This window comes from Arachis stenosperma, chromosome 1 (assembly GCF_014773155.1).
Source record: "Arachis stenosperma cultivar V10309 chromosome 1, arast.V10309.gnm1.PFL2, whole genome shotgun sequence".
Taxonomy (NCBI): Eukaryota; Viridiplantae; Streptophyta; class Magnoliopsida; order Fabales; family Fabaceae; genus Arachis; species Arachis stenosperma.
The window spans coordinates 12623980-12646679 of record NC_080377.1 but is presented as its reverse complement, the minus strand read 5'-3'; the positions used below and the strand labels follow the sequence as shown (position 1 = coordinate 12646679).

General features: G+C 31.2%; 7 protein-coding genes across 7 annotated transcripts; 6 read left to right on the top strand and 1 right to left on the bottom strand.

The window, feature by feature from the left end:
* The first annotated feature begins 106 nt into the window (after positions 1-106).
* Positions 107-6054, top strand: LOC130969873 (thiosulfate sulfurtransferase 16, chloroplastic-like). Its single transcript, XM_057895811.1, has 7 exons — positions 107-178; positions 468-533; positions 928-1038; positions 1126-1199; positions 2959-3029; positions 3706-3759; positions 5968-6054. The coding sequence occupies exons 2-7, from the start codon at positions 505-507 to the stop codon at positions 6040-6042; spliced, it is 414 nt and encodes a 137-aa protein (XP_057751794.1). The 5' UTR covers positions 107-178; positions 468-504; the 3' UTR covers positions 6043-6054.
* A 1823-nt stretch (positions 6055-7877) lies between these two features.
* LOC130975409 (protein IQ-DOMAIN 20) lies at positions 7878-8542 on the top strand. The gene is made up of 2 exons (XM_057900212.1): positions 7878-8102; positions 8366-8542. The coding sequence occupies exons 1-2, from the start codon at positions 7878-7880 to the stop codon at positions 8540-8542; spliced, it is 402 nt and encodes a 133-aa protein (XP_057756195.1).
* Positions 8543-9263: 721 nt separating this feature from the next.
* LOC130944207 (CST complex subunit TEN1) lies at positions 9264-10974 on the top strand. The gene is made up of 4 exons (XM_057872421.1): positions 9264-9565; positions 9960-10102; positions 10421-10577; positions 10668-10974. The coding sequence occupies exons 2-4, from the start codon at positions 9999-10001 to the stop codon at positions 10785-10787; spliced, it is 381 nt and encodes a 126-aa protein (XP_057728404.1). The 5' UTR covers positions 9264-9565; positions 9960-9998; the 3' UTR covers positions 10788-10974.
* A 308-nt stretch (positions 10975-11282) lies between these two features.
* Positions 11283-13107, top strand: LOC130939295 (pentatricopeptide repeat-containing protein CRR2, chloroplastic-like). Its single transcript, XM_057867410.1, has one exon. It carries the CDS (start codon positions 11371-11373, stop codon positions 12919-12921), a length of 1551 nt encoding a protein of 516 aa, XP_057723393.1. The 5' UTR covers positions 11283-11370; the 3' UTR covers positions 12922-13107.
* On the bottom strand, positions 13024-13980 carry LOC130939305 (uncharacterized protein At1g76070-like). Its single transcript, XM_057867421.1, has one exon. It carries the CDS (start codon positions 13917-13919, stop codon positions 13380-13382), a length of 540 nt encoding a protein of 179 aa, XP_057723404.1. The 5' UTR covers positions 13920-13980; the 3' UTR covers positions 13024-13379.
* A 2272-nt stretch (positions 13981-16252) lies between these two features.
* Positions 16253-19831, top strand: LOC130939404 (probable prolyl 4-hydroxylase 10). The gene is made up of 8 exons (XM_057867514.1): positions 16253-16565; positions 16670-16754; positions 17692-17789; positions 17887-17984; positions 18217-18346; positions 18438-18625; positions 19050-19138; positions 19479-19831. Exons 1-7 carry the CDS (start codon positions 16363-16365, stop codon positions 19124-19126), a joined length of 879 nt encoding a protein of 292 aa, XP_057723497.1. The 5' UTR covers positions 16253-16362; the 3' UTR covers positions 19127-19138; positions 19479-19831.
* Positions 19832-20195: 364 nt separating this feature from the next.
* LOC130939631 (uncharacterized) lies at positions 20196-21635 on the top strand. Its single transcript, XM_057867743.1, has 2 exons — positions 20196-20258; positions 20829-21635. The coding sequence occupies exon 2, from the start codon at positions 20873-20875 to the stop codon at positions 21458-21460; it is 588 nt and encodes a 195-aa protein (XP_057723726.1). The 5' UTR covers positions 20196-20258; positions 20829-20872; the 3' UTR covers positions 21461-21635.
* Positions 21636-22700: the final 1065 nt, after the last annotated feature.

Below are 22700 nucleotides of genomic sequence, written 5' to 3'. Positions count from 1 at the left end.
CATAATAATATTTAAGGCATGAAAGGTACCCATTTTGACAGCATCACATTGATTCATAATCTTGAAAGATGATGTCAAAGGTGAAAGCATTGAGAGGAGTGTTATTGTTTGGTGTGTCCACCGCTCGTTTTCATGGCTCTCCTTCACTCACTCCCTCCCTCTCTCAACCTACTTTCAAGTGCGTTTCTATCAATCGAACATTATATTCTTCTCTTTAATTTGTTTCCTAATTGTTTGATTTAGAACACAATAGCTTTTTTTGTTGCTATATTTTGATGTCTTTAATCTTTGAGCGAATCCATGATTTAACATCTCCGATGTTTGTCTCAATTTTATTGGCAACATACTACTACCTTAGCTTCTTAGTGGGTATGTAATGTAAATATTAATTAATCTGATTTAATTTATTTTCTTTTATTATTATTATTATTATTATTATTATTATAAGTTAAATTATTTATTATTAGATGCAGATGGTCGTTTAGGAAAACCGGGGGCTCCCCCATGGCAAATTACAACTTTTCAAACTTTTGGTAAGAACAATTTAATTAAGGAAGTTGAAACTATTATAATGCATTTTTTAGTTATTAAATATTTTTATTATTATAATGTATTTTTTATTAATAATTATATGTATATTAAAATTAATTATTAAAATTAATTATTAATATAAAAGAATATATATTAAAATATAAATATATATTAAAATAAATTAAATTATATACGTATATTTATACATAAATATATTGATAGTTGATTTTAGTATACTAATAATATTTTCATTTCACGAATGTTAACTAAGGTTGCAAATTCAATTTCTTTAGCCTATAATTAATTTCTTGAAGGAACAAATTGAATTAATGAAACATAATTAACACAATAAGTAATTGATTTAATGTGATAATTATGAGTTTTAATTATTTGAAGCACAAAAACTAGTCCAAATGAGAATTTGGAGAGTAGAAAAGTTCCAACTTCGGTGTCCGTTGGCGTCGCGCATGGCCTTCTTCAAGCCGGACATCGCTATTTGGATGTCAGGTATATTCAATTTATTAAATATATAATCATTCATATATTTTTATTATTTTATTTTTAAATTTTTGTAAAAATTTATTTTATTTGTAGGACCATTGAAGAGTTCAGTGCAGGTCACACTCCAGATGCCATTAACATCCCTTACCTTCACAAAATTGGAGAAGGTTAATTCTACTCCTTCTTATTAATTCGTAATGATATATATATCTACATTAAAAATTAGTTATTGATTAGTAACGATATATTTATATATAAATATATTTATATGCATATATTATGGTTGTTTTTTATTTAATAATTAATATATTTTTTGGTGACTTAATAATTAATATATTGAATAAGAGAAAGTTTGAACTTTGTAATTTGAGTAACTATAGCAAAACCCTAGTTATATATAGGAATAAGTATTTTTTTCGTTCCAAGAGTCGAAATCAAAATCGTCCTCAACTTTTTTTTCTTATTAAAATCATCCCTAACGTTTAAAAATGTTTTAAAATCATCATTTTTCAATTTTTTGGACCAAAATATCCTCATCATCATCATTTTCCTCTTCACCTTTCTCACCCCACTACTTCTATTGTCACCAACATTACCACCACCACCACCACCACCACCATAGACACAAACACAAACACCACTCCCTCACCCCACTCCGGTAAACCAACCACCCCCCCCCCCCCCCGGCGCCCACCCCCTCACCCCGCACCCCTCATCGCCTCCTCCTCACCCCACTCCCTCACCCCCTCACCGTAACCCCTTCACTCCCTTAACTCCTCACCTCACTCCTTCACCTCCTCACCCTCTCACCGTAAACCCCCCATCCCTCACCCCACTCCCTCACCCCCTCACCCCCTCACCGTAACTCCCATTCCCTTTCTTATGCTCATCTCTTCATGGTCATCATCATCATCATCATCATCAGAAAATTCAAACAACATGCACAACAAATTTTACAAAAAATTCAATTCACATATTTTACCAAAATTTCAGCAACAACAATATTCCACAACAAATTCAGTTCACAGAAGCGGTGGTGGGGTGGTGCGGTGCGGCAGGATGGCAGGGCGGTGGTTTGATGGTGCGATGCGACAGGACGGCAAAGCGACTGCGAAGCGGCGGCGACCGGCGCAGCTCGTGGCTCCATGGGTGACGGCGTGAGGCGCAGCTGGCGGCAAGGCGTGACGGGTTCGGTGGATCAGTGGGGGCGACAGTGACAGGAGGCGTGGCAAGATGTACGGCGGCGCCAAGCTTCTCTCCCTTTGTCCTTCGCGCGGATCTGGCGGCGAGGCGCGGCGGGGCACGCATCGGGCTGAGCACGGCGCGACGGCGGTGCGACCGGACGGCGTGGAGTGCGGCCCCTTCCCCTCCGATTTCCTTCTCTCCCCCCTCCTCTCCCCTCCCTTTTTCTCGCGGCCTCTCCCTCCCCTTTCTTTCTCTCCCAGTCCCCACCCCCTTTTCTTTTTTTTTTATTTTTTTATAATTATTTTATTTTATAATTTTTTTAATAATAAAAAGTAATTTGGTAAAAAAAGTAAAATTAAAGTAAAAAATAATAATTTTATAATGTTTTGTAACGTTGAGAATGATTTTAATAAAAAAAATTGTCAGGGACGATTTTGATTTTAACCCCAAACTTGGGGACGAAAAAAGTACTTATCCCTTATATATACTAAATTCTAATTAAAAAAAAAAAAGCAACTAATTTGAATTTGAATTGGTCAAATGATTAATTCACTCATTCATTTAAGTAAGTAGCGGACATTTGATTTAAATTTTACCTTGTGTATGTAACATATCACTGAACAACGAAAAGAAAACAAAAGCATTAAATTTGAGGAATTTAAAGTGAGGAATTCCCTCTGAAATTTAACTTGTAATTTAAGTCTCTCTGATTAATGAGTTTAATGATCAATTAATATGCAGATATGACAAAAAACGCTGATTTCATTGAACAAGTCTCATCCCAATTCAGCAAACATGACAAAATCGTTGTTGTGAGTGCATCATTAGCCTTAATTACCAATCTTATAAGAATTAACTTATTGCTTTATTATATCTCAAATTTTATTTTTTAATTTCTTAATTATGTATGATAAAAATGAGATTTTAATTTTTGCCTTTTTGGTCAGCATTGATGACACATGAATACAATTATAATTTCATTTTGAACAATTTGCTTTGGAGTACTATTTTTGTAGCATTAATTTTTTTACTTTATAACGTTTTTATTTTTATTTTTAAATTAAAAACAATACTTTAGAAAAATTCTAAATATGACATATTAGCATAATTACTTCTAAAATAGATAATAGCCCGCTACAACCTACAAAAAGCAAAAAACTTAATTTAAATCCCTAATTATATATCTCAATACTATACGATAGGAAAAGATTATTAGTGTTTACATTATATTGTATTTTATATATTAATTTAGAGTAATAATACTAGAAAGCTAATTTTTTTAACTAATACCAATTAATTTTTCAAAATTATTTTATTTATCTTAAATTCAAATCTTAGATAATAAATTTTTAATTTTAAATTCTAAATTATAAATCATAAATTTTAAATTTTTAAAAAATAAAAAAATTAATATTTTTTAAAAAATTAACTAATACTAATGAACTAAAATGTGATTCCTTATATTTGCTCGTTGATTTAATATGTCAGGGGTGCAAGAGCGGTAGGAGGTCTAAGATGGCTGCTACAGACTTATTAGATGCTGTAAGCTAATCATTCTTACTCAATTCCTATATATATATTTTAACACTTGTTTGATCATAGTGTATTTTTATTTTGTATCTAATTATACCTTAATAAAAAATAAAAAATTATTTTTTATATACTTAAATACATTTATATGTCGACACGTTTGACTTTATCAATATTATTAGAATATATACCCATTTTGATCTTCAAAGAATTTTAAACTGGACACTTTAGTCCCCAACTAAAATTAATTACTCGATTGGTCCCTAACAATTAACTCCGTTAGTCACTTAGATCCTTTACTCTGTTAATTCTAACGGAGGACAAAATAGTCCTTGACAACTCTAACAGGGATAAAATGGTCCCTGATTTCCTCTGTTTGGAAACGACATTGTTCTCTTCCAATTTCCATCATATCTCGCATAACACTAACAGTCTAACACGGTAATTTCAAACTACACAATGCACGCACACTCTATAAATTTAATGTTCACAAGAAAAAAAATCCTCAACTTGTTCTCAACCAATTTATAATCAGAAAACTAATGCCTATATCTCTCAACTAATTGTCGTCTTCGATGGATCCCATGAATCTAAACAGCAAGTATGATTTGTTAAGACTCATCGTTGTTGTTGCCATCTGCCTCCTCCTCTACCCTAACATCTCCATGACCACATTGTCCACTACTCCGATCGCTTCCTTCAGCTTCTTCTCTGAACTAATGTTCAGTAATCGTTTCAGTTTCCATATAAGCGGCAACGACGACATTGCTCGTTGTAATAGCTTGGATGCAAGGTCGAAGCTGTCTGCCAACTTGGACTCCGAAAAAGAAGGAATGAAGCACTTAGTGTCTATTTCAAATGAGAATTTACATATGATGTCGAAGGAGAATCTTCTCATGATGTCCTGATGTCCAACAATCTATATTGCTTGTCGGAGAATGGAGAAAGGCGTGCCCTTGGAGTAGTTGTAGAACTTGGTCTTGAGGATGCCGTGGACGTTGTCAGGGTTGGAGGTGATGTTATCAAAGATGTGGAAGTGGATGCTTTTGGTGGGTGAAGTGCAGAGGAGGTGAATGTATCAGTCACAATTTAGGAAGTGTGTAATCCATGACATGTTGAGGTAAGTGCGACACGTGTGACAATTACACTATGGCTTAATCTTGGAGGTAAAGAGGAGGAAGGAAAAGATGGAAAAGAAGACTGTGAAGGTGAAGAAGGAGAGTATGAATGTTAGGATTATGCGAGATATGATAAAAATTGGGGAAGAACAGTGTTGTTTTCGAATAAAGGAGTTAGGGATCATTTTGTCCCTTGTTAGAGTTGTCAGGGATCATTTTGTCCCATGTTAGAGTTTTCAGGGATTATTTTGTTTTCTGTTAGAGTTAATGGAGCCAAAGACCTAAGTGACTGACAGAATTAATTGTTAGGGACTAATCAAATAATTAATTTTAGTTAAAAACTAAAATGTCTAGTTTAAAATTCTTTGAGAACCAAAATGAGTATATATTCATATTATTATGTGTGTCCTTAAAATTAGTATGTTGATTTGTCCGTGTCATGTTGGGTTCCTTATACATGTGTTCATAGTATCAATGTTATAATAAAAATGTTTAGTAACCAAAAATAATAAATTTAATTTGATGAATTATTGGTATAAAATAGTTATATATATATATATATATATATATATATATATATATATTCAATTATGTAATATCACAGTAAAAAATAATTATTTTTTTATATTAATTGTATGAATGAACATCTAAAAAAATAGATGTGATTGTACGATTGTATAAAACGTTTTACATTATTAGTGTATCAAAATTAAACGAAAAAATAATTAATAAAAAATAATTAGAATTTATCTTATTTAATATTTATTAATTATTATAATAATTAATAAATATTAAATAAAATAAATTTTGACTATATTTTTGTCAACTTAATATTACCGGTATCATAATATAGCCAATAGATTTGTATATGCAATTTTACTTTTTTTATGGAATTGAACACATAAAGAGTTCAATTGATTGTATAGTATGCCGCTATATATCAAGTTTATTTGCTCTCTCATGCATATATAGTAAGGCATATCCTTTTAGAGTTTGTCATCAAAATATACATTCAAACTATATTTAATTTATATGAGTAGCAATAATTATTATTAATTATTAAATGGTGACCTTTATAGATTTTAATTTATATGTGTTGCAGGGATTTAGTGGAGTTAAAGATGTGGCTGGTGGTTATGATGATTGGACCCAAAATGGACTTCCAACACAAATATAAAACGTCACAAATGAGTAATTAAGTTTGTTATTATGTTTTATGAGAAATATTAGAGAATCAACCGATTCTGTTATTTGTTGTGGTAGTTAATCAGTAATATTTAAAAGTGTATGTTTAAAGTATATTATTGGAATACTAAACTAAAAAAATTAAATTAATAATTAAAATATTAATAAAAAATAATAAATTCTGCTGATTTTTTTTATATTTTATTACGATAAATAGGTTTAATTTGTTTCTAATAGAAGATTATAGGATTTATTCATTATCATACATTGGATCAAACGCTAAAACTATATATAATAATTGTTAATCGAATGTAACTCTTGTTTATTATAATTAGAATCATCACTTGATCATCATTATTAAGCCATATGGTATAATTAGACACAAAAAAAATCATATGGTATAATTTGACTTTAACTGCATATAAGTTATTACTAACACAGTTATGCTGAGAAATAATATTCGAAAGACAATAAAAAATTTGACCAATTAGTTTAAAATTATTTTATTTAATATTTATTAATTATTGTTAGAATAATTATATAATTTTATATATAATAAATATATAATTATAAATATTATGTATATAAAATTATAAATGTTATATTATATAAAATAACTTTAGATATTATTTTGTTAATATTACCATTTTCTAATTATAAATCTACTGTTGAATTTTTGGGAGAAGAAGAGTAGAATAAGAAGATAATATTATATAAAGTTGTTGTGTTTAAGTTGTTTTACATGATACAAAAGTCATACTATTTATAAAGATATTTTTAACTAACCTCATAAATATTTATCTATTAACTATTAATTATTACTGACTTTAACTCCCAACTACTAACAACTCTAATAATATTTTAATACTACCGAAATTAAATCGCTCGTAAGATCAGACTCATTCATTATATATCAATAACTAAAATTAATATAATAAACATTCTTATTTGTTATTCGGAAAAAAAAAAAAGCTAGAGGTTGGGTGAAGAGTGGTAGTTGGCTGAGCATAAAATATGGTTTGAAATCATGACACACTATATAAGTATATAGTTTGGTGAAAAAGGAAAATCATCCTACCACGTTAGTTTTCATTTTATGAATTCTCACATTCATACGGGGACAGTTTTTAGAGTACGGGTGCTATCGAAAATTTTCAAAAATTTTTTACATACATATTGTTATTTATATAATTTCTAAATAATTTTAACGGTGTAATATTTATGTTTTAGTAATTCAATATAAAATATATATAAGTTCAAACTTTATTCTTTTTTTCTAAGATATTAATTTATAAAATTAAGACACTTTTTTATTCAGAATCTAACATTTTTTTAAATTTAGTAGCGTTGAAAACTTAACACATAATTTAATCAATATATAATTTAATTAAAATACTATGTACACATTTAATTATTATATATTGTATATATAAATACATTATTTCGTATAATTTTAATAAATATATTTTAAACGGTACACGTCACTATATAATAGGAAACAAAATCAAAACACTTATTCTATGGTGAAAACTCAGGTGAAGTCGACTTCACGTAAAGTTGATATTTGGGAATCGTTAGATAAAAATTTAATTAAATCATATAACAGTTCTCAAGTATCAACTTTACATGAAGTCGAAATTTCCACCTTATTGTATACATCACTTCAAACATGTTACCCACAACTCTTACCTTTTCTTTACGCCACCACTTCGATCTTCCACCAAAGGAGTTCAATCCAAATTCATCAATATATAAACACACACACACATTATTTCAACAAAAAAATATGTTCAATTTCATATAAACACAAGACCATATATATACAAAATGGGTGCATCGTCACACAAATGGTTGAGAATTATTCGGAGGAAGTTCCTTAGATTATCCAACAAAGACAACATCATCACTGCTCTACCTTACACAAGAAGAAACCAACTCGAAGAAGATGATAATGAAGCCACCATAGGAAGCAACAATGAAGAAGAAACCACCACCATAGCTAAGGAAGATCTTGCGGCAATCAAGATCCAAGCTTATTTTAGGGGTCATCTTGTATGTTATATATTACCCATTTACCCTGACAAATCCATGTCACAGTCATACAATTATTTAATTACATTGATTTTTGTAGATAATTATTCATACGATTAAAATAAAGTAAAAATTAATTATTTTTATTAATGTGACATTATATGATTGAATTTATATATAAAATTATTTTACACTGTATCAAAATTAAATTTATACATATATTTATAAACTTCTGAATTATAATGGATGGTGTGTGATGATATGGTTGAATTATTATTGAACAGGCAAGAAGAGCATATGGAGGTCTTAGAAGCATTGTGAAGGTGCAAGCATTGGTGCGTGGTGTTTTTGTGAGGAAACAATCACATATTGCTATGCAATGTATGCATGCAATTCTTCGTTTACAACTTAGGGTTCGAGCAAGGCAGCTCCACCTCCATGGAACCTTTCATAATTATTAATAATTAATTAATGTGTCTTTCTCTTTGGTTTCTAATTTATTTTTTGTTCAATGATTTTAAAGTAGATGAGAAATATTATTTGTACAATGAATATTACTATGCATATATTCATGAATATGTTATAATTTGTGCCAAATGGTTATGTATTTTATACATATGCATGTATAAGAAGGATAATTGATATGATGAAATTGCTGAAAAATTTGGACTTCATTCTAAGTCTACTAATTCTCAATACTCAATCAAGGTATTACAATATTATTTATCTTTTATTATTATTTAGAAATATGATTTTATTAATTATTTTCTCATAACTATATATTAATGGCTCCATCAATTCTCATCTTAGATATAAAAAATTTAAATTTTGAACCAATTACTTTGTTTATCGCAATATTTATAAGAAATAAAAAAATTTACCATTTTTGACATAAAGACGACTCATTTTTAAAGTCATTATACTCTTTATTAATTAAACAATTTTTAATTTTTATTTATTATATTAATAATTTATATTAAAAAATATAAAAATTCAAAATTTGTTAATTTATTTGTTACTTCGAATATTATACTTCTTATTTTTTATTTATAATATATTAGTATTTATCGGTATTTAAAGATAAAAATGTTATGTACATATTAAAAATTAATTATTAAATTATATTTTTTATGTATATTTAAAATAAGTAAAAAATAAGGAATGAGTAATGAGTAATGAGAATATGGAAGCAGAAAGAGTAATGGCGAATGGGCTTCAATGTTTCTTAGTCATGGAAGCTCAATTGTACCTGAAACACAAAAGAAGGGTTAATACTTAATAGTCATCAAATGTTTTCGAACAATTTTTACACACTCTGGATTATGAAATTCGTACAAATTCCTTTCATTTTTGCTTCTCTTCGTACGCACTCCATTCAACCCTAAGTCCACATTTTTCTCCACCCTCTGCCGCCGTGACTTCGACTTTCTTCACCGCCACCGCCGCCTGAAGCTCTGCTCTGTTCAACTGGAGCAATAATTCAGGTTTCCGCTCTCAACATTGTGTTTAATTTCTAACTTGATTTTTGTTTACTAAGTAGATGTTATGATAAGAAAAATCATATTTTTACTTGTCAATGTAGAGTTATGGTGTGATTTGTGTTTGGAAGTTGATTTAGGGTTTCATCAATGGATTCTTGGATTTGTCAATTGCATAGGATTTTTCCAATTAAGAACTTAAGCAATTAAAAAAAAAAACAACATAAAACTAAATTGAAAATTGAAAATTAAGCTGCTCTCTGTTAATATGTGTTGCAATTTGTTGCCTAAACTAAATTGCAGATTCTGAGGGGTATTTCTACTATAATAACTTGATCATTAACATGGATTTATGCTTTGTTGAATGTCATAATAGATATTGCTTTCTCAAATTTTGCAGGTACAACTTGAAGCTTAATTTGGTTAGAGGTGTAGCTTGATGGCTCAGTTTGAAATAAAATCTGGTGCATTGGTTACTTTGCAAGAGCTAAACCATTCGTCGCCATTTTTCAAGCAAGGAGCGTCGCTCAGAGTAACCGGAAAGTGAGTGGTGCAATTCTAGTTGTACTTCTTGTGGGAATTTTCACCATAGTAATGACAGGACATATTTCAGATGATGTTGAAATTCCATGCCATTTGAGTTTTGCCATAGTTTCATTGATCTTGGTTCTCTTGTTCCTAAAACTATATTGCCTTGGTTATTTCTGTAGCATCAAATTTGAGGATGTGAGTAATGTAGCATTATTTTTGGACTAATAAAAATTGATGTATGATTAGCATTTTGTATATATTTTAAAATCTCACCACAGGCAATGATGGTAGCAAATGATCGTTCGTTAACATATTTTAAGCTTCCTACAGGTTGCAAGAATACACATTAGAGACAGCCATAGCAACAATCGTTGATGGTAGTGATTTCTTGAAAGTTAATACCGAACATCTGAGGGATCTTACCTTCAAAGTTGGTTCTATCTACCAATTCATTGGTGAGCTTCAAATCCGATCCGAGAATAATGAGGTATGCTCTTCTTAAAAATGGATCAGCACATTGAACACATTCACCATAGAATGCGCGATTGAGAATGTTGTTCTTTGTTTCTTGGTGCAGGGAGTTTTGCAGGCTCGTGTCGGTAGAAACGTTGATGGGATCGATCTCAATCTTTATCATCAGTCACTGCTGCTTCTAAGACAGTTTCAGGCCAACCATCTCAACAATCCAGCAAGTTAACTTTTGTAGGATATTTGCTGGCAAAAACTGTCATAGATCACTAATTTAAATGTAACTTTTTTCCCTCTTAAAATGATGTAAGGTTGTTCCTTGAAATATATTCATATCAATATTTTTGTCACTTTGAGATACTTATGTAAGAGCATTTCTATGTGATTTCAAGAGAATGGTATGAACATTATATATTCTGCAGTGCTCATCATGTGAACAGAAATTTTCACAAGGTTCATCACTTTTGGTTGCTCAATGGCACATGCTGCGCATCAGATCAAAGGGTGTTTTAATCTTCAAATGGGAAAAAAATTTCAAGTTATCAACAAAGTGAATTAATATTTTTTTAAAAAATAATTGGAAATAATTATGACCAACCTCAATCGTTACTGAAAGGATTAAAGGAATATGTTTTTTTTTTTTATAATTTGTTTAAATATTCAAACTATTGTTCTCTGCAGTGCTACATGTTCCATAACTATTCCAATACCAAAGTTCCTATTTTCATGGCTTGATTTTGTTGACAAACCTCTTGCTTTTTCAAATGCTGTAGCATATATACATTATTCTCTTTTTAAGACATAGCAAAGAAATGCATGGCGTGTCTCGTAGAGTGCAACAATTTTTGGTCCCAAAACCTCACAAAAAAGAATCTTTCTCTTACACAGACCTCTTGAACCTTTGTAAAACCACCAATTGCATAAAACAGACGCATGCGCAGATTGTTGTTAATGGCCACGAACAAAATCCATTTGTCACAACTAAGCTAGTAGACAGGTATACCCAATTAAGCTCCAACCTTGAATATGCACGCAAGGTGTTTGACACTTTGTCCGAAAGAGATGTTTTCTGTTGGAACGTGCTCATCAAGGGATATGCCAACATGGGTCCTTTTGTTGAGGCCATAAAGGTTTATGATGAGATGCACACGAGTGGCACCACCCCGAATCGCTATACTTATCCTTTTGCACTCAAGGCATGTGCTGCTGAGAGGGATTTCCATAAGGGTAGAGTGATTCATGGGCATGTTGTGAAGTGTGGGTTGGACTTGGACTTGTTCGTTGCCAATGGCCTCATTGCGTTTTATGCGAAGTGTCAGGAAGTTGAAGTGTCTAGAAGAGTGTTTGATAAGATGCCTCAACGCGACATTGTTAGTTGGAATTCAATGATCTCAGGGTATGCCACAAATGGATATGTGGATGATGCAATCTTGCTGTTCTATGACATGTTGAGGGATGGTGATATCAGTGCTCCGGATAATGCCACCTTTGTGACTATTCTCCCTGCATTTGCTCAGGCTGCGGATGTTCAAGCCGGATATTGGATTCATTCTTATATTGTCAAGATAGGGATGAATCTTGATGCTGCTATAGCTAGTGGTCTTATATCATTGTACTCGAATTGTGGCTACATTCGCATGGCAAGAGCAATCTTTGACCAGGTTTCTGATAGAAACGTCATTGTGTGGAATGCTATAATTAGATGCTATGGAATGCATGGTCTTGCGGAGGAAGCACTCCGCATGTTTCAGCAATTAGTTGAGTCAAGCGTGAAGCCGGATGGTGTTTTGTTTTTGTGCTTGTTATCTGCTTGCAGTCATGCAGGTTTGCTCGAACAAGGCTGGCACCTTTTTCAGTCCATGGAAACCTATGGTGTCAAGAAAAGCGAGGCACATTATGCTTGCATTGTGGATCTATTAGGCAGAGCTGGGGATTTGAATAAAGCATTGGAGATTATCCAAACTATGCCTATTCAACCGGGGAAGAATGTTTACGGTGCCTTACTCGGTGCTTCTAGAATACACAAAAACATGGAGCTTGCTGAATTTGCCGCAGAGAAATTATTAGTTTTGGACCCCAACAATGCGGGGCGCTATGTGATTCTAGCACAGATGTACGAAGATGCAGGAAGATGGGAGGATGCAGCTAGAGTGAGGAAAGTAATCAAGGAGAAAGAAATCAAGAAGCCAATTGGGTATAGTTCTGTGGAGCTTGAATCAGGTCACCAAAAATTTGGGGTAAATGATGAAACACACCCATTTACAACACAAATATTTGAAACTCTGCTAAGTTTAGATAGGATCATGGGGAAAGAAGCTAGCATTCATTGGGATTCCATTTTAGTGGAAACCAGTGTATGCTAGCACTTTTATGTGATTCTTTTCCAAGCTGATTACTGAAATAATTTACAAAATAACAACAATTTAGATGCCTAGCTTTAACATTTTTATGAATGTTAGTTTTATAGTTGAGCTTTTGTTTTCAGATCTCACATGAAAGTTTTAGTTGAAGCTTATATTTGCTTGATCAAGTGCATATCACTTAGTTACAAAAGTTCAAACCAAAACTTGCTTGAAAGTTAAGGCTGCAATAAACGAATAAAAGCACTTTAAAGATGAAATTCTGCAACTCATGATTCAACTAAACCTCTTTACAAACCAAATTCCACTCTACAGACCTATAAAATTATACTAAACAAGTATCAACATTTTCTTTTTCAATAAACTTTGCATCTGGCAATCAGAAATATCATAAAAACCCATGATAGCATTTAACTTCAAGGATAATTGTAATAAAGTTGACACACACACACATATATATATTAACACCTTTTAGTAATTGTAACATCAAAATCTCTCAGTGACCCTCTACCACCTTTAAACTTCTTCATGGCACCCAATGATGGTGCTGCTATTACCTGTGAATTTTCTTGTGCCTTCTCTTCTAACACAAACCCTTTATTCCCACCACTTTGCTTTTGACCCTTGAAGATCCAAAGAAGAACCTTGCCCTTCTTTTGTTCACATGGAACATCATCATTCCTTTTGGTTATAATAGTCTCTTCAACCCTTTTCTGTTTGAGGGCCATTCTCTTCTTCTTGCACTTAACGTCTCCCATGCATGATACCTTAGGAGATGATGGTTCATTATTTGACCTAAAGCTTGCACTCCTATGCTTTCTTCTAACTTCCTTTGGAACTATTGAAACCTTGAATCCATGGTGTGATCTACAACCCCTTTTGGATACACTATTGTTGGGACTCATTGTTGGATTTTGAAGGGCCATTGAAGCTACTACAGGTTGTGTAAGAAAAAACTTGAACAACTTGTTCTTCAATTTGGAGATTTTCTCCATCATCATGAAGAGTGGCTACAGAACTTTGACACTAACACAGATTTTGAGAATTTCAAGAGGTTTTTTTTTTGGGTTAATGATTATGCAAGAGATATAGATCAGAATTAATAAGGCATGTATATAGAGAATTTTTGGAGTAATTGAAAGTGATATTTGAATTTTTGAATATTTGCTAATTAGAAACTGAATAGGGAGGGAGTATTAAGAAATAATTTGGTTGACATTAATCAAGGGATGGTGGCGTACTATATAGATTTATTGGGATTTTTCAAAGAGTTGGGAAGAACAGAGAAGGAGCACATGCATCAAGAAAAGATAAAGAAGTATATATATCATTGAATTTTTTTTTCCCGGATTGATTTGATTTGTAAATGGAATTATTTGCTTTAAATGTTACAAATTAAAAGTTCATTTGACTTTCAATATCTTATTTATCTTGAGTATTTATTAGAAATTAAATTCGAATTTGATTTGAGTCTATGGAATTTAATGACATTTTAATTTTTGTTATAAATAATTTGACTATAATTTTAAAATCGTGATCTGGTAATTTTATCTTTCAATGCAGCACTTGTTTGAGATTAGGAAAATGAAGTTTATTTGTAATGCAATCCGGTCGGTTCTTTCCCTATTCTAAATATAAACTTTGATTTAAAATTAAAATCAGCTACCTTATCTTATACACATATATTATTTAACTCATTTTTAATATATATTGTATAATTAATTAAATCCGTGACTAATTTTTTATGTATTCATAATATAGTTATATTTATCTAAATTAAATTCAATTTTAATGATTTTGTATTCTATCAAAAGTTATATATATATATATATGCGACATATACACAAAAAATTAATTACTATATATAAAAAATGCTATGTGTATGTTAAAAATTAATCACCAAATTTATTATTATATATTTATATAAAAACATATATTTTTAATTTATTTTTAATATATATTTTATATTTTAATTAAAAATATCTATTGTTAATGTTATGACTTGTGATGTTAGTATAAGTTTTTTTAAATTAAAATAGATATATATCAAAATTAGTTATTAAATTTAATCTTTAATATAAAATATATATTAAATATAAAATACATATTAAAAATAAATTAAATTATATATATATTTATATACAAATATATAATAACTAATTTTAAAAATTAATTTTAATGTATAAATAATACTTTTAAACAATTTCATGTACTATTATTGTAATAACCCATGGTTTAATATATGTCTCATTAATTACAATTTACTTGAGTCAAACATGATTAAATATCTATCTACTCAAAATTATTAATTTTTAATTAAAGAAGTTCATTGAATGTGTGATTATACATAATTATTAACTATTAGTATAAAATATATGTTAGAATATAAATATATATTAAAAATAAATTAAATTACACATGTATTTATATATAAATACATTAGTAACTGATTTTAGTATACAAATAAATTTTTCACAAAATGAAATAGATTTTTTTAACAAATAAATCGTATTGTTTTAAATTTAAAAAGTTGAAAGTTAAAATGTCTTTTTTAAGACAAAGGGAGCTTTGTCCATTGTTTATACTCTATGAATCACTTTAATTATTTTAATTTAATAATCTAATAATATATTTTAATTTATATTTTTAAATATTGATAATTAATTAATAATTAAAAATAATATATTCTGGTAACAATTAAAAAATAAAAATACTATTCGTATATTAAAATTAATTATTAAAATTTGCTATTAATATATTTATATATAAATACATATATAGTTTAATTCATTTTTGAGAAATGTTAGAAGACCAGCAAGTTTTGTAATTTATGGCCATCAATTAACTATTATTAATATTTTTAATGATATGAAATTATATCCAATGATATAAAATTATTCATTTTTTTTATGATTAAATATTAACTAAATTTTAATAAAAATACTAATCCCTTAAATTTTTTTTATTTTTAATATATATTTATATTTTAATATATATTTTATATTAATAACTAATTTTAGTGTAAATATAACAAAATTTATTAAAAAATTATAGCAATTTGGTGTCTGAATTATAGCAATTTAGTAGAGCCTTTTCTTTCTGACTTGAACTTGGTATAATAGTGACAGTAACATAGTAACACGTACCAAAAAGAATAACAATCTGACAAGTAATCACTCATCATTATTAATCATCATACCACCCCCAGAGTCAGAGAAACCCAAGGATGAAGCACACAGAATCACATTCTCATCAAAATTTACTTACACTTACACACACTCTCTCTCTCTGAGTCACATTGTCAACGAAAATCATTTGAAAATTCTCCACCTTCCCTCTACTTTCTCATCTTTCTCTCTCTATATACAAATATAAAATACCACGCGCCTTCATTTCCAGATCTTACATACTTCTCAGCCCTCTCTCTCTCTTTCAATAATAATAATGGCGAAGCCAAGGTACTCGAGGTTTCAGCCTGCTCGCAAAACGACGTCGTCCTCCTCCATGATCCTCACCTCACTCCTCATCTTCACATTCCTCGTTTTGATCCTTCTGGCGCTCGGATTCCTCTCCATTCCAACCGCCTCAAACCACAACGTTTCAAAACCCAACGACCTCACTCACATCGCTCATAACACTCTCCACACGTACGTAATCATCATCATCATCATTGCTAGCTACCGCTCCTTCCAATTCATCTTCATCGTTTCGTTTTCAAACTTGTTCGCTTTTTTCTCTGTTCTGATTGCAGAGGCGAAGACGATGATGGCAATGGAGAACACTGGATTGAAGTAGTTTCTTGGGAGCCTCGTGCTTTTATCTATCATAATTTTCTGGTTAGTCCACAAAAACTTTCTCTTTTTTTTTTTGGCAGTCAACTTTTTTTTTATTTCTCATAATATCTCAGTCCTTGGCCTGTGTCACGGATCTGAGCTACATTTAAGGTTTTTATATTGGCTAATGATTACTGCGTGTATAAGACGAGATTTGAATTCTTCACCATTGCTTGAGTGAACAAGTGAGATGACCATGCAACTAACCAAGTTGGCGGTTCAAGCAATCACTTCAGTAGTTTGATGTTCATATATGGATTGGGGACTGAGTTGACTTGATGCGAATTTCAGATTTTGAAGGATAAAGAACTAACTTGCATTTGTATTTTGTAATTAGTTTCAGCTTATTTTTTACCTGTAAATTACTTTTTATACTGAAAAAAAAAATCGATTTTCACATATGATTAGGATAAATTTAAAAAATAATTAGGATTTTTCAAAATGCTAGTTTTGAGATTTTTTTTTTTTGGTTGGTAGAAGCTGAAATAGTAGCTTTTCGGAAAAGTCAGTGTTCAACTTTCTAAATCATACAGAAGAATTTTGTTGTAGAACCGTTTTTTCTATAAGCTGGATTAAAGGAACACAAATTTGTTTATGCTAGCATAAGATTGAGATTAATGAAATGTGTGTGAATGAATTGGTATCGATCAATGTAAGAGATGAATGTAATGGTTGATGGAAGGTTTTTGTTTATTGTTGTTTAGTAGGGGAGTGTAAAATCAGATTCAAAAATCACTTCTGCAATATATGAGTGATTGTAACTCATCAAGATGTTATTTCTGGAATCTGAATCTACCTTTGACTTTTGGCATAATGGGGCTATACTGTGTTAAATTATTGTCTAAGGTGCATGCTCTATTGTAGTATTAATGTAATGTAATACACTATTGCAATCTACACACTTTCCAAATACTGAAACTTAGCTGATTAATCTGAGCAGACCAAAGCAGAATGTGAATATCTAATCAATATAGCCAAGCCAAATATGCATAAGTCATCCGTTGTAGATAGTACAACTGGGAAGAGTAAAGACAGCAGGTTAGATATCGAAAATAAATATCCGTTTCTTGTTTATGTTTCCCTTGACACTCGCCGATGCTGAACCTTATTTGAACAAATTCTTTTTTTCATTCAGAGTAAGGACAAGCTCTGGTACTTTTCTAGCCAGAGGACGTGATAAAGTTGTGAGGAATATAGAGAAGAGAATTGCTGATTTTACTTTTATACCTGTAGGTATGTATTCTTATCTATGACCTCCTTTTTTTGTATGATTTTTCATTATTTGGTGAAATTAAATCAATGATTTGATTTTACTTAAAATAACATATGTGTATTAGCTCTAGATTCTACCACTCCCACATGTTTTGTGTTCCTCTATCTGGATTGTGGTGCTAAAATTAATATGTTATTCTTCATTGGTGTGCTTGAAGAAACCATAACATAAACAATGTTTCTTATTATACAGAGCAGGGTGAAGGACTTCAAGTTCTCCACTATGAAGTTGGACAAAAGTATGAGCCTCATTATGACTACTTTTTGGATGAATTTAACACACAGAACGGGGGCCAGCGTATAGCGACAGTACTGATGTACCTGTAAGTGAATTTAGTTGCTGATTAACTTCAATTCTTCATGGATATGAAGACAGATGTTAAAGCTGCATGCTTTTTGGTTCTCATGATACAGCTCAGATGTTGAAGAAGGTGGTGAGACTGTGTTCCCAGCTGCCAAGGGAAATATCAGCTCTGTGCCATGGTGGAATGAGCTTTCCGAGTGTGGAAAGAAAGGTCTTTCTATTAAGCCGAAGAGGGGGGATGCTTTGCTTTTTTGGAGCATGAAGCCTGATGCAACTTTAGACCCATCAAGTTTGCATGGTTAGTTTCTCTCTTGTGATCATCACGGTCATCATTGTAAGGATTAATTATTATGGTTAATTACACTTTTTTTCCCTTAAATTTATCCTATGTTTACTTTAGTCCCTAATGTGCAAATCAATTCCTTAAACTTTTCTAAATGTGGATTTTGCTCAAAATAAGTGCACTATATATACCCGTTTGAACTTTTGGTTATATGGAAATGCCTTCCCTGAACTTTTCATGTAATTCAACTTTTGTTAGAAAATTGTAACAATAAGGAAGTTTGGAAGGTTGATTTGTAAATCAACAAAGTTCAGAGGATAAAATGCAATTAATTCCAAGTATTATTGAGCTGCTAGTTTTATCAACAAGCTTTTTCTTTTGTAGAAGATAAACTAACAACTACAAGCTTCTTTGTTTCTATACAACAATTTTTTTCTAGGTGGTTGTCCAGTGATTAAGGGTGATAAATGGTCGTGCACCAAATGGATGCGTATCAATGAATACAAAATAAATTAAATATACACACAGGTAAATTTCCTCTAGTTTCTTGTAGTACTAACATAAACATAAATCTGCAGTTGAGGCTATGGTAAAATTGTTCCTCAGAGTTTGAAAATGAAAATTCAACCCTCAACCATTCTTAAAAAGGATGTCGAATTAGTCTTATGATACAAAATCTATGCATGTATGGAAGGATTAAAATGTTAATTTTTCCATAATGTTGAAGGATCTAATCAGGGAATGTTGATGGACGAATTTGTCAATTTTCAATGGCAAGGGATACTTTGTCCTACAAACATGAGATTGGAGGTTTATTTTCTTTTATTTATTGAAATTAATATGGTAGTTATTGCTATTCATCTGGCAGGTTGATTAACTTCTCTAGGCCTTCTCTCTGAGTTCATTGATGCTAATGTTGTACCAAATCATAGTCTGAGCTAAAAATATCTGATGATCATGCTTTCACAGCTGAAATGAAATGTTATTTACTGAATGATGCGGCATCCTTCTGTAATTTTTTGGTTCTTGTAACGTACCTCAAACTAATTCCTTTTATGTACCCCTTTTTCAGTTGTATTATTATTAGTAAATATTTAATAAGTTTTTACATATACATATTTGTGAATTTGCAAGACAATAACATATTGACTGAGTATATTACCAGCACTATCTATTACTCAGAGTTCAATTTTGTTACCTTATTCATTGAAAGGCCACTATTGAGAGGGACTTCTATTGCAAAAATATTTGTGATTTATGCTCATTGTGCAGTGATGATTTTGTCATAGGATGGATTCTGGCTTTTTGGATGCCCATAAATGCTCCTTAGTGAATGAGGAGTGTCACATTTTTTTGTTAATTAAATAAATTTTAATTTTTTATTTATTATATTAATGTTTCAGAGTTAAAAGAATAATTTGCTAATTAAGTTAGTAATTTTTTTATAAGGTTATAAAAAAAAATAAAAGTTCAAGACTAGTTATTTGTTTGTTGTTACCTTTTAAGGTCATTTTAAAGGAGCATGACAGTTTCGTTTCTCTTGCCTTTTCAGACCACCTTTTATTTTTGTCAATGAGTATCTTATGGGCTCATCTTCATCTTACATTTTACACTATTTAGAGTCTATGGAGGATTGGGCTTCATATTTGTGAGTATGGATTACATGATTGAGTTTCATATCTGTGGGTATAACTGTTAGATATTATTACAAGAAAAAAAAAAATAAACTACTAAAATCGTACCTAAAAATTGATGTCGGCGACAAAAATAATTTCAAAAAATAAGAACATGTTAAGTGAATTTTTAAAAATTTTTTATTGTGGATGATTAAATTTTTTTAAAAAAATAAAATATCTAAAATTTAATTTTTTTCTAAAATTTTTTATGTATTTTTTAAATATTTATTCAAATATTAGCACATATAAATTTGGATCAAATAGATAAATATTTGATTTCATTCAATGTTTATGTATGTATACTTGGCTTTCTTTTTACTAATCTGTCACTCTTTTAAAATTAATTACTCATCAATCACCTCTTTTCACGGTGCAACTTTCTTTTTTTTTCCAAGTCCTAATCGTAAGTTCGTAACTGAGAAGCACTGAAGCGTCTAACGCATGCAACGAAGTCCCTAGTGGCTCGCCGCCAACAGCCCCTTCTTTCTTTCTCCTTTAACTCTTCAGTACTTTACCCTAATTCTAGCTTTTTGCTGCCGCAGCACCACCGCACAGTGGTGATCTCGTTGTTCTATCAGAGAGAGTGATGGCGGAATTGGATGCTGCTGAGCCAAAAAGGCGAAAAACGGAGCAGGTTGAAATGGCGGAGGAAGCGTGCCTTTGCCTTGTTACTTATGAAGAGTTGTTCGTGATCAAACTAAGCAATTTAAAGAAACAAGATGATGATGCCAAAGATTGGACTTATTTGCTTCCTCCACCAAAGATCGAGTTCTCTTTGCGACTTCGAGAGCCTGGTTTGTGTCCTTTCGAGTTCGACTCCAAGATCTATATGGCGCTGTCCAGAGCACCGCGTCAGAATCTCACAAAGAAACCCGGCTGCTGGCGAATCTACGAATTCAAATTTGAGGAGCGCAGAATTGAGCTTGCGGAATCACTGGATGGTGTACCCGCCCCTCTTTGCTGGTCATTCATCGCAAACACGCCAGGCTCAGGCCATCTTTACTTCTATATAAATCCACTGGTCATAGATTCTGGATTTTACGTTCTTTGGAGGGACCTCCTCTTAACACACCTTTGGAGAAGGTGTTTGCCATTTTGGTTAACCACCAGAATGGCGGCGTCGCATTATATGAATGCCTTGATGTGTTTTTTGAGGGTTTTCAACCCTGGATAACAGATAGGGCCACGGGAAGGTGTGTGCAATACTCTCTGCGGAACTATTGGATTCCGGATTCGAATCATTGGCGCTCTGCTTCTCAGTTTTCACACTGTCCCTATTAGAGGACTTTGCAGCATTGCAACTTGACAGTGGAGCTCCACCCATGGAGCGAGATTTCTTAAAAGTGACTGTCCATAGGAAGTGTGTCTACATCATGAAGAACTGGAACCCTGCTAATTATATGCGCCACGCCTTTGTTTGGCCATCTCCTAAGGGTGGAAGATTTTACCATAGGACGGATTTATGAATGAACAATGAATTAAATATTAATGTCTTTGAGGATTATAATCTTCTTTGAATTGTGTCTATATTCTCTTATGCTCAAAATTATCTATGCTTTTTGAAATATTTGCACTATTGCTGCTGGCATTCACTATCATGTCAGTGAATTTAGAATAAGTGACTACAAAAATAAGTGATGACATCTTGCTTATACTTTATGAGATATCATGGATTTTATTTCATGGCTTATATTACGTAATCAATAACTTTTTTGAACAACATGAACAACTACCAATCAAATTAAAACATATTACACGTCTAAATTGCCCACCTAAATCATAATATTAGAATAATCATCCGTACACCTAGTAAAATAAACATCCAATATATCCATTGTTCACATTGTTTACTATTTTATTTTCATTATTTATCTATATTTTTCCTTCGTCCTTCATTTTATGTTGTCAACATAAATAAGTGGTCACCCTACTTAAATTAACAAGTCATTGTTTTTTATGGAATTTTGGATAAATTCTAGATTTTACTTTTGTACCATGCTCTTGATTAGTTGTCATGATTTAATTTTGAGATAAGGTAGCATTGCAACTTATCATGTCCCTTTTTTATTTTCAGTTAACATCTATGTATTCGGATATGTGGAACTTTTTAGATTTCAATTTACAATTTGGAAAATATATTTACTTTACAAAATTTATTAGCGTTGTTGCGTGTACAGGTTTATTGAGTTAATTTCGTCAATTGAATGTTACTAGATCAAAAATAAATATAATCGTTGCGAAGTTTAGTGACGGTACAAAACAGTTCAAGATTTAACAGAAAAGAGGTGTCCGCCCACTTGATTGAGTGGCAAATATATTGTGCTGAAAAACTTAAGTTGATTCACTTTGTTTGGGTATCATATCCACTAGTTTAGGCAAGTAGACTCTCGTCTGCAAATTTTTTATATAACACT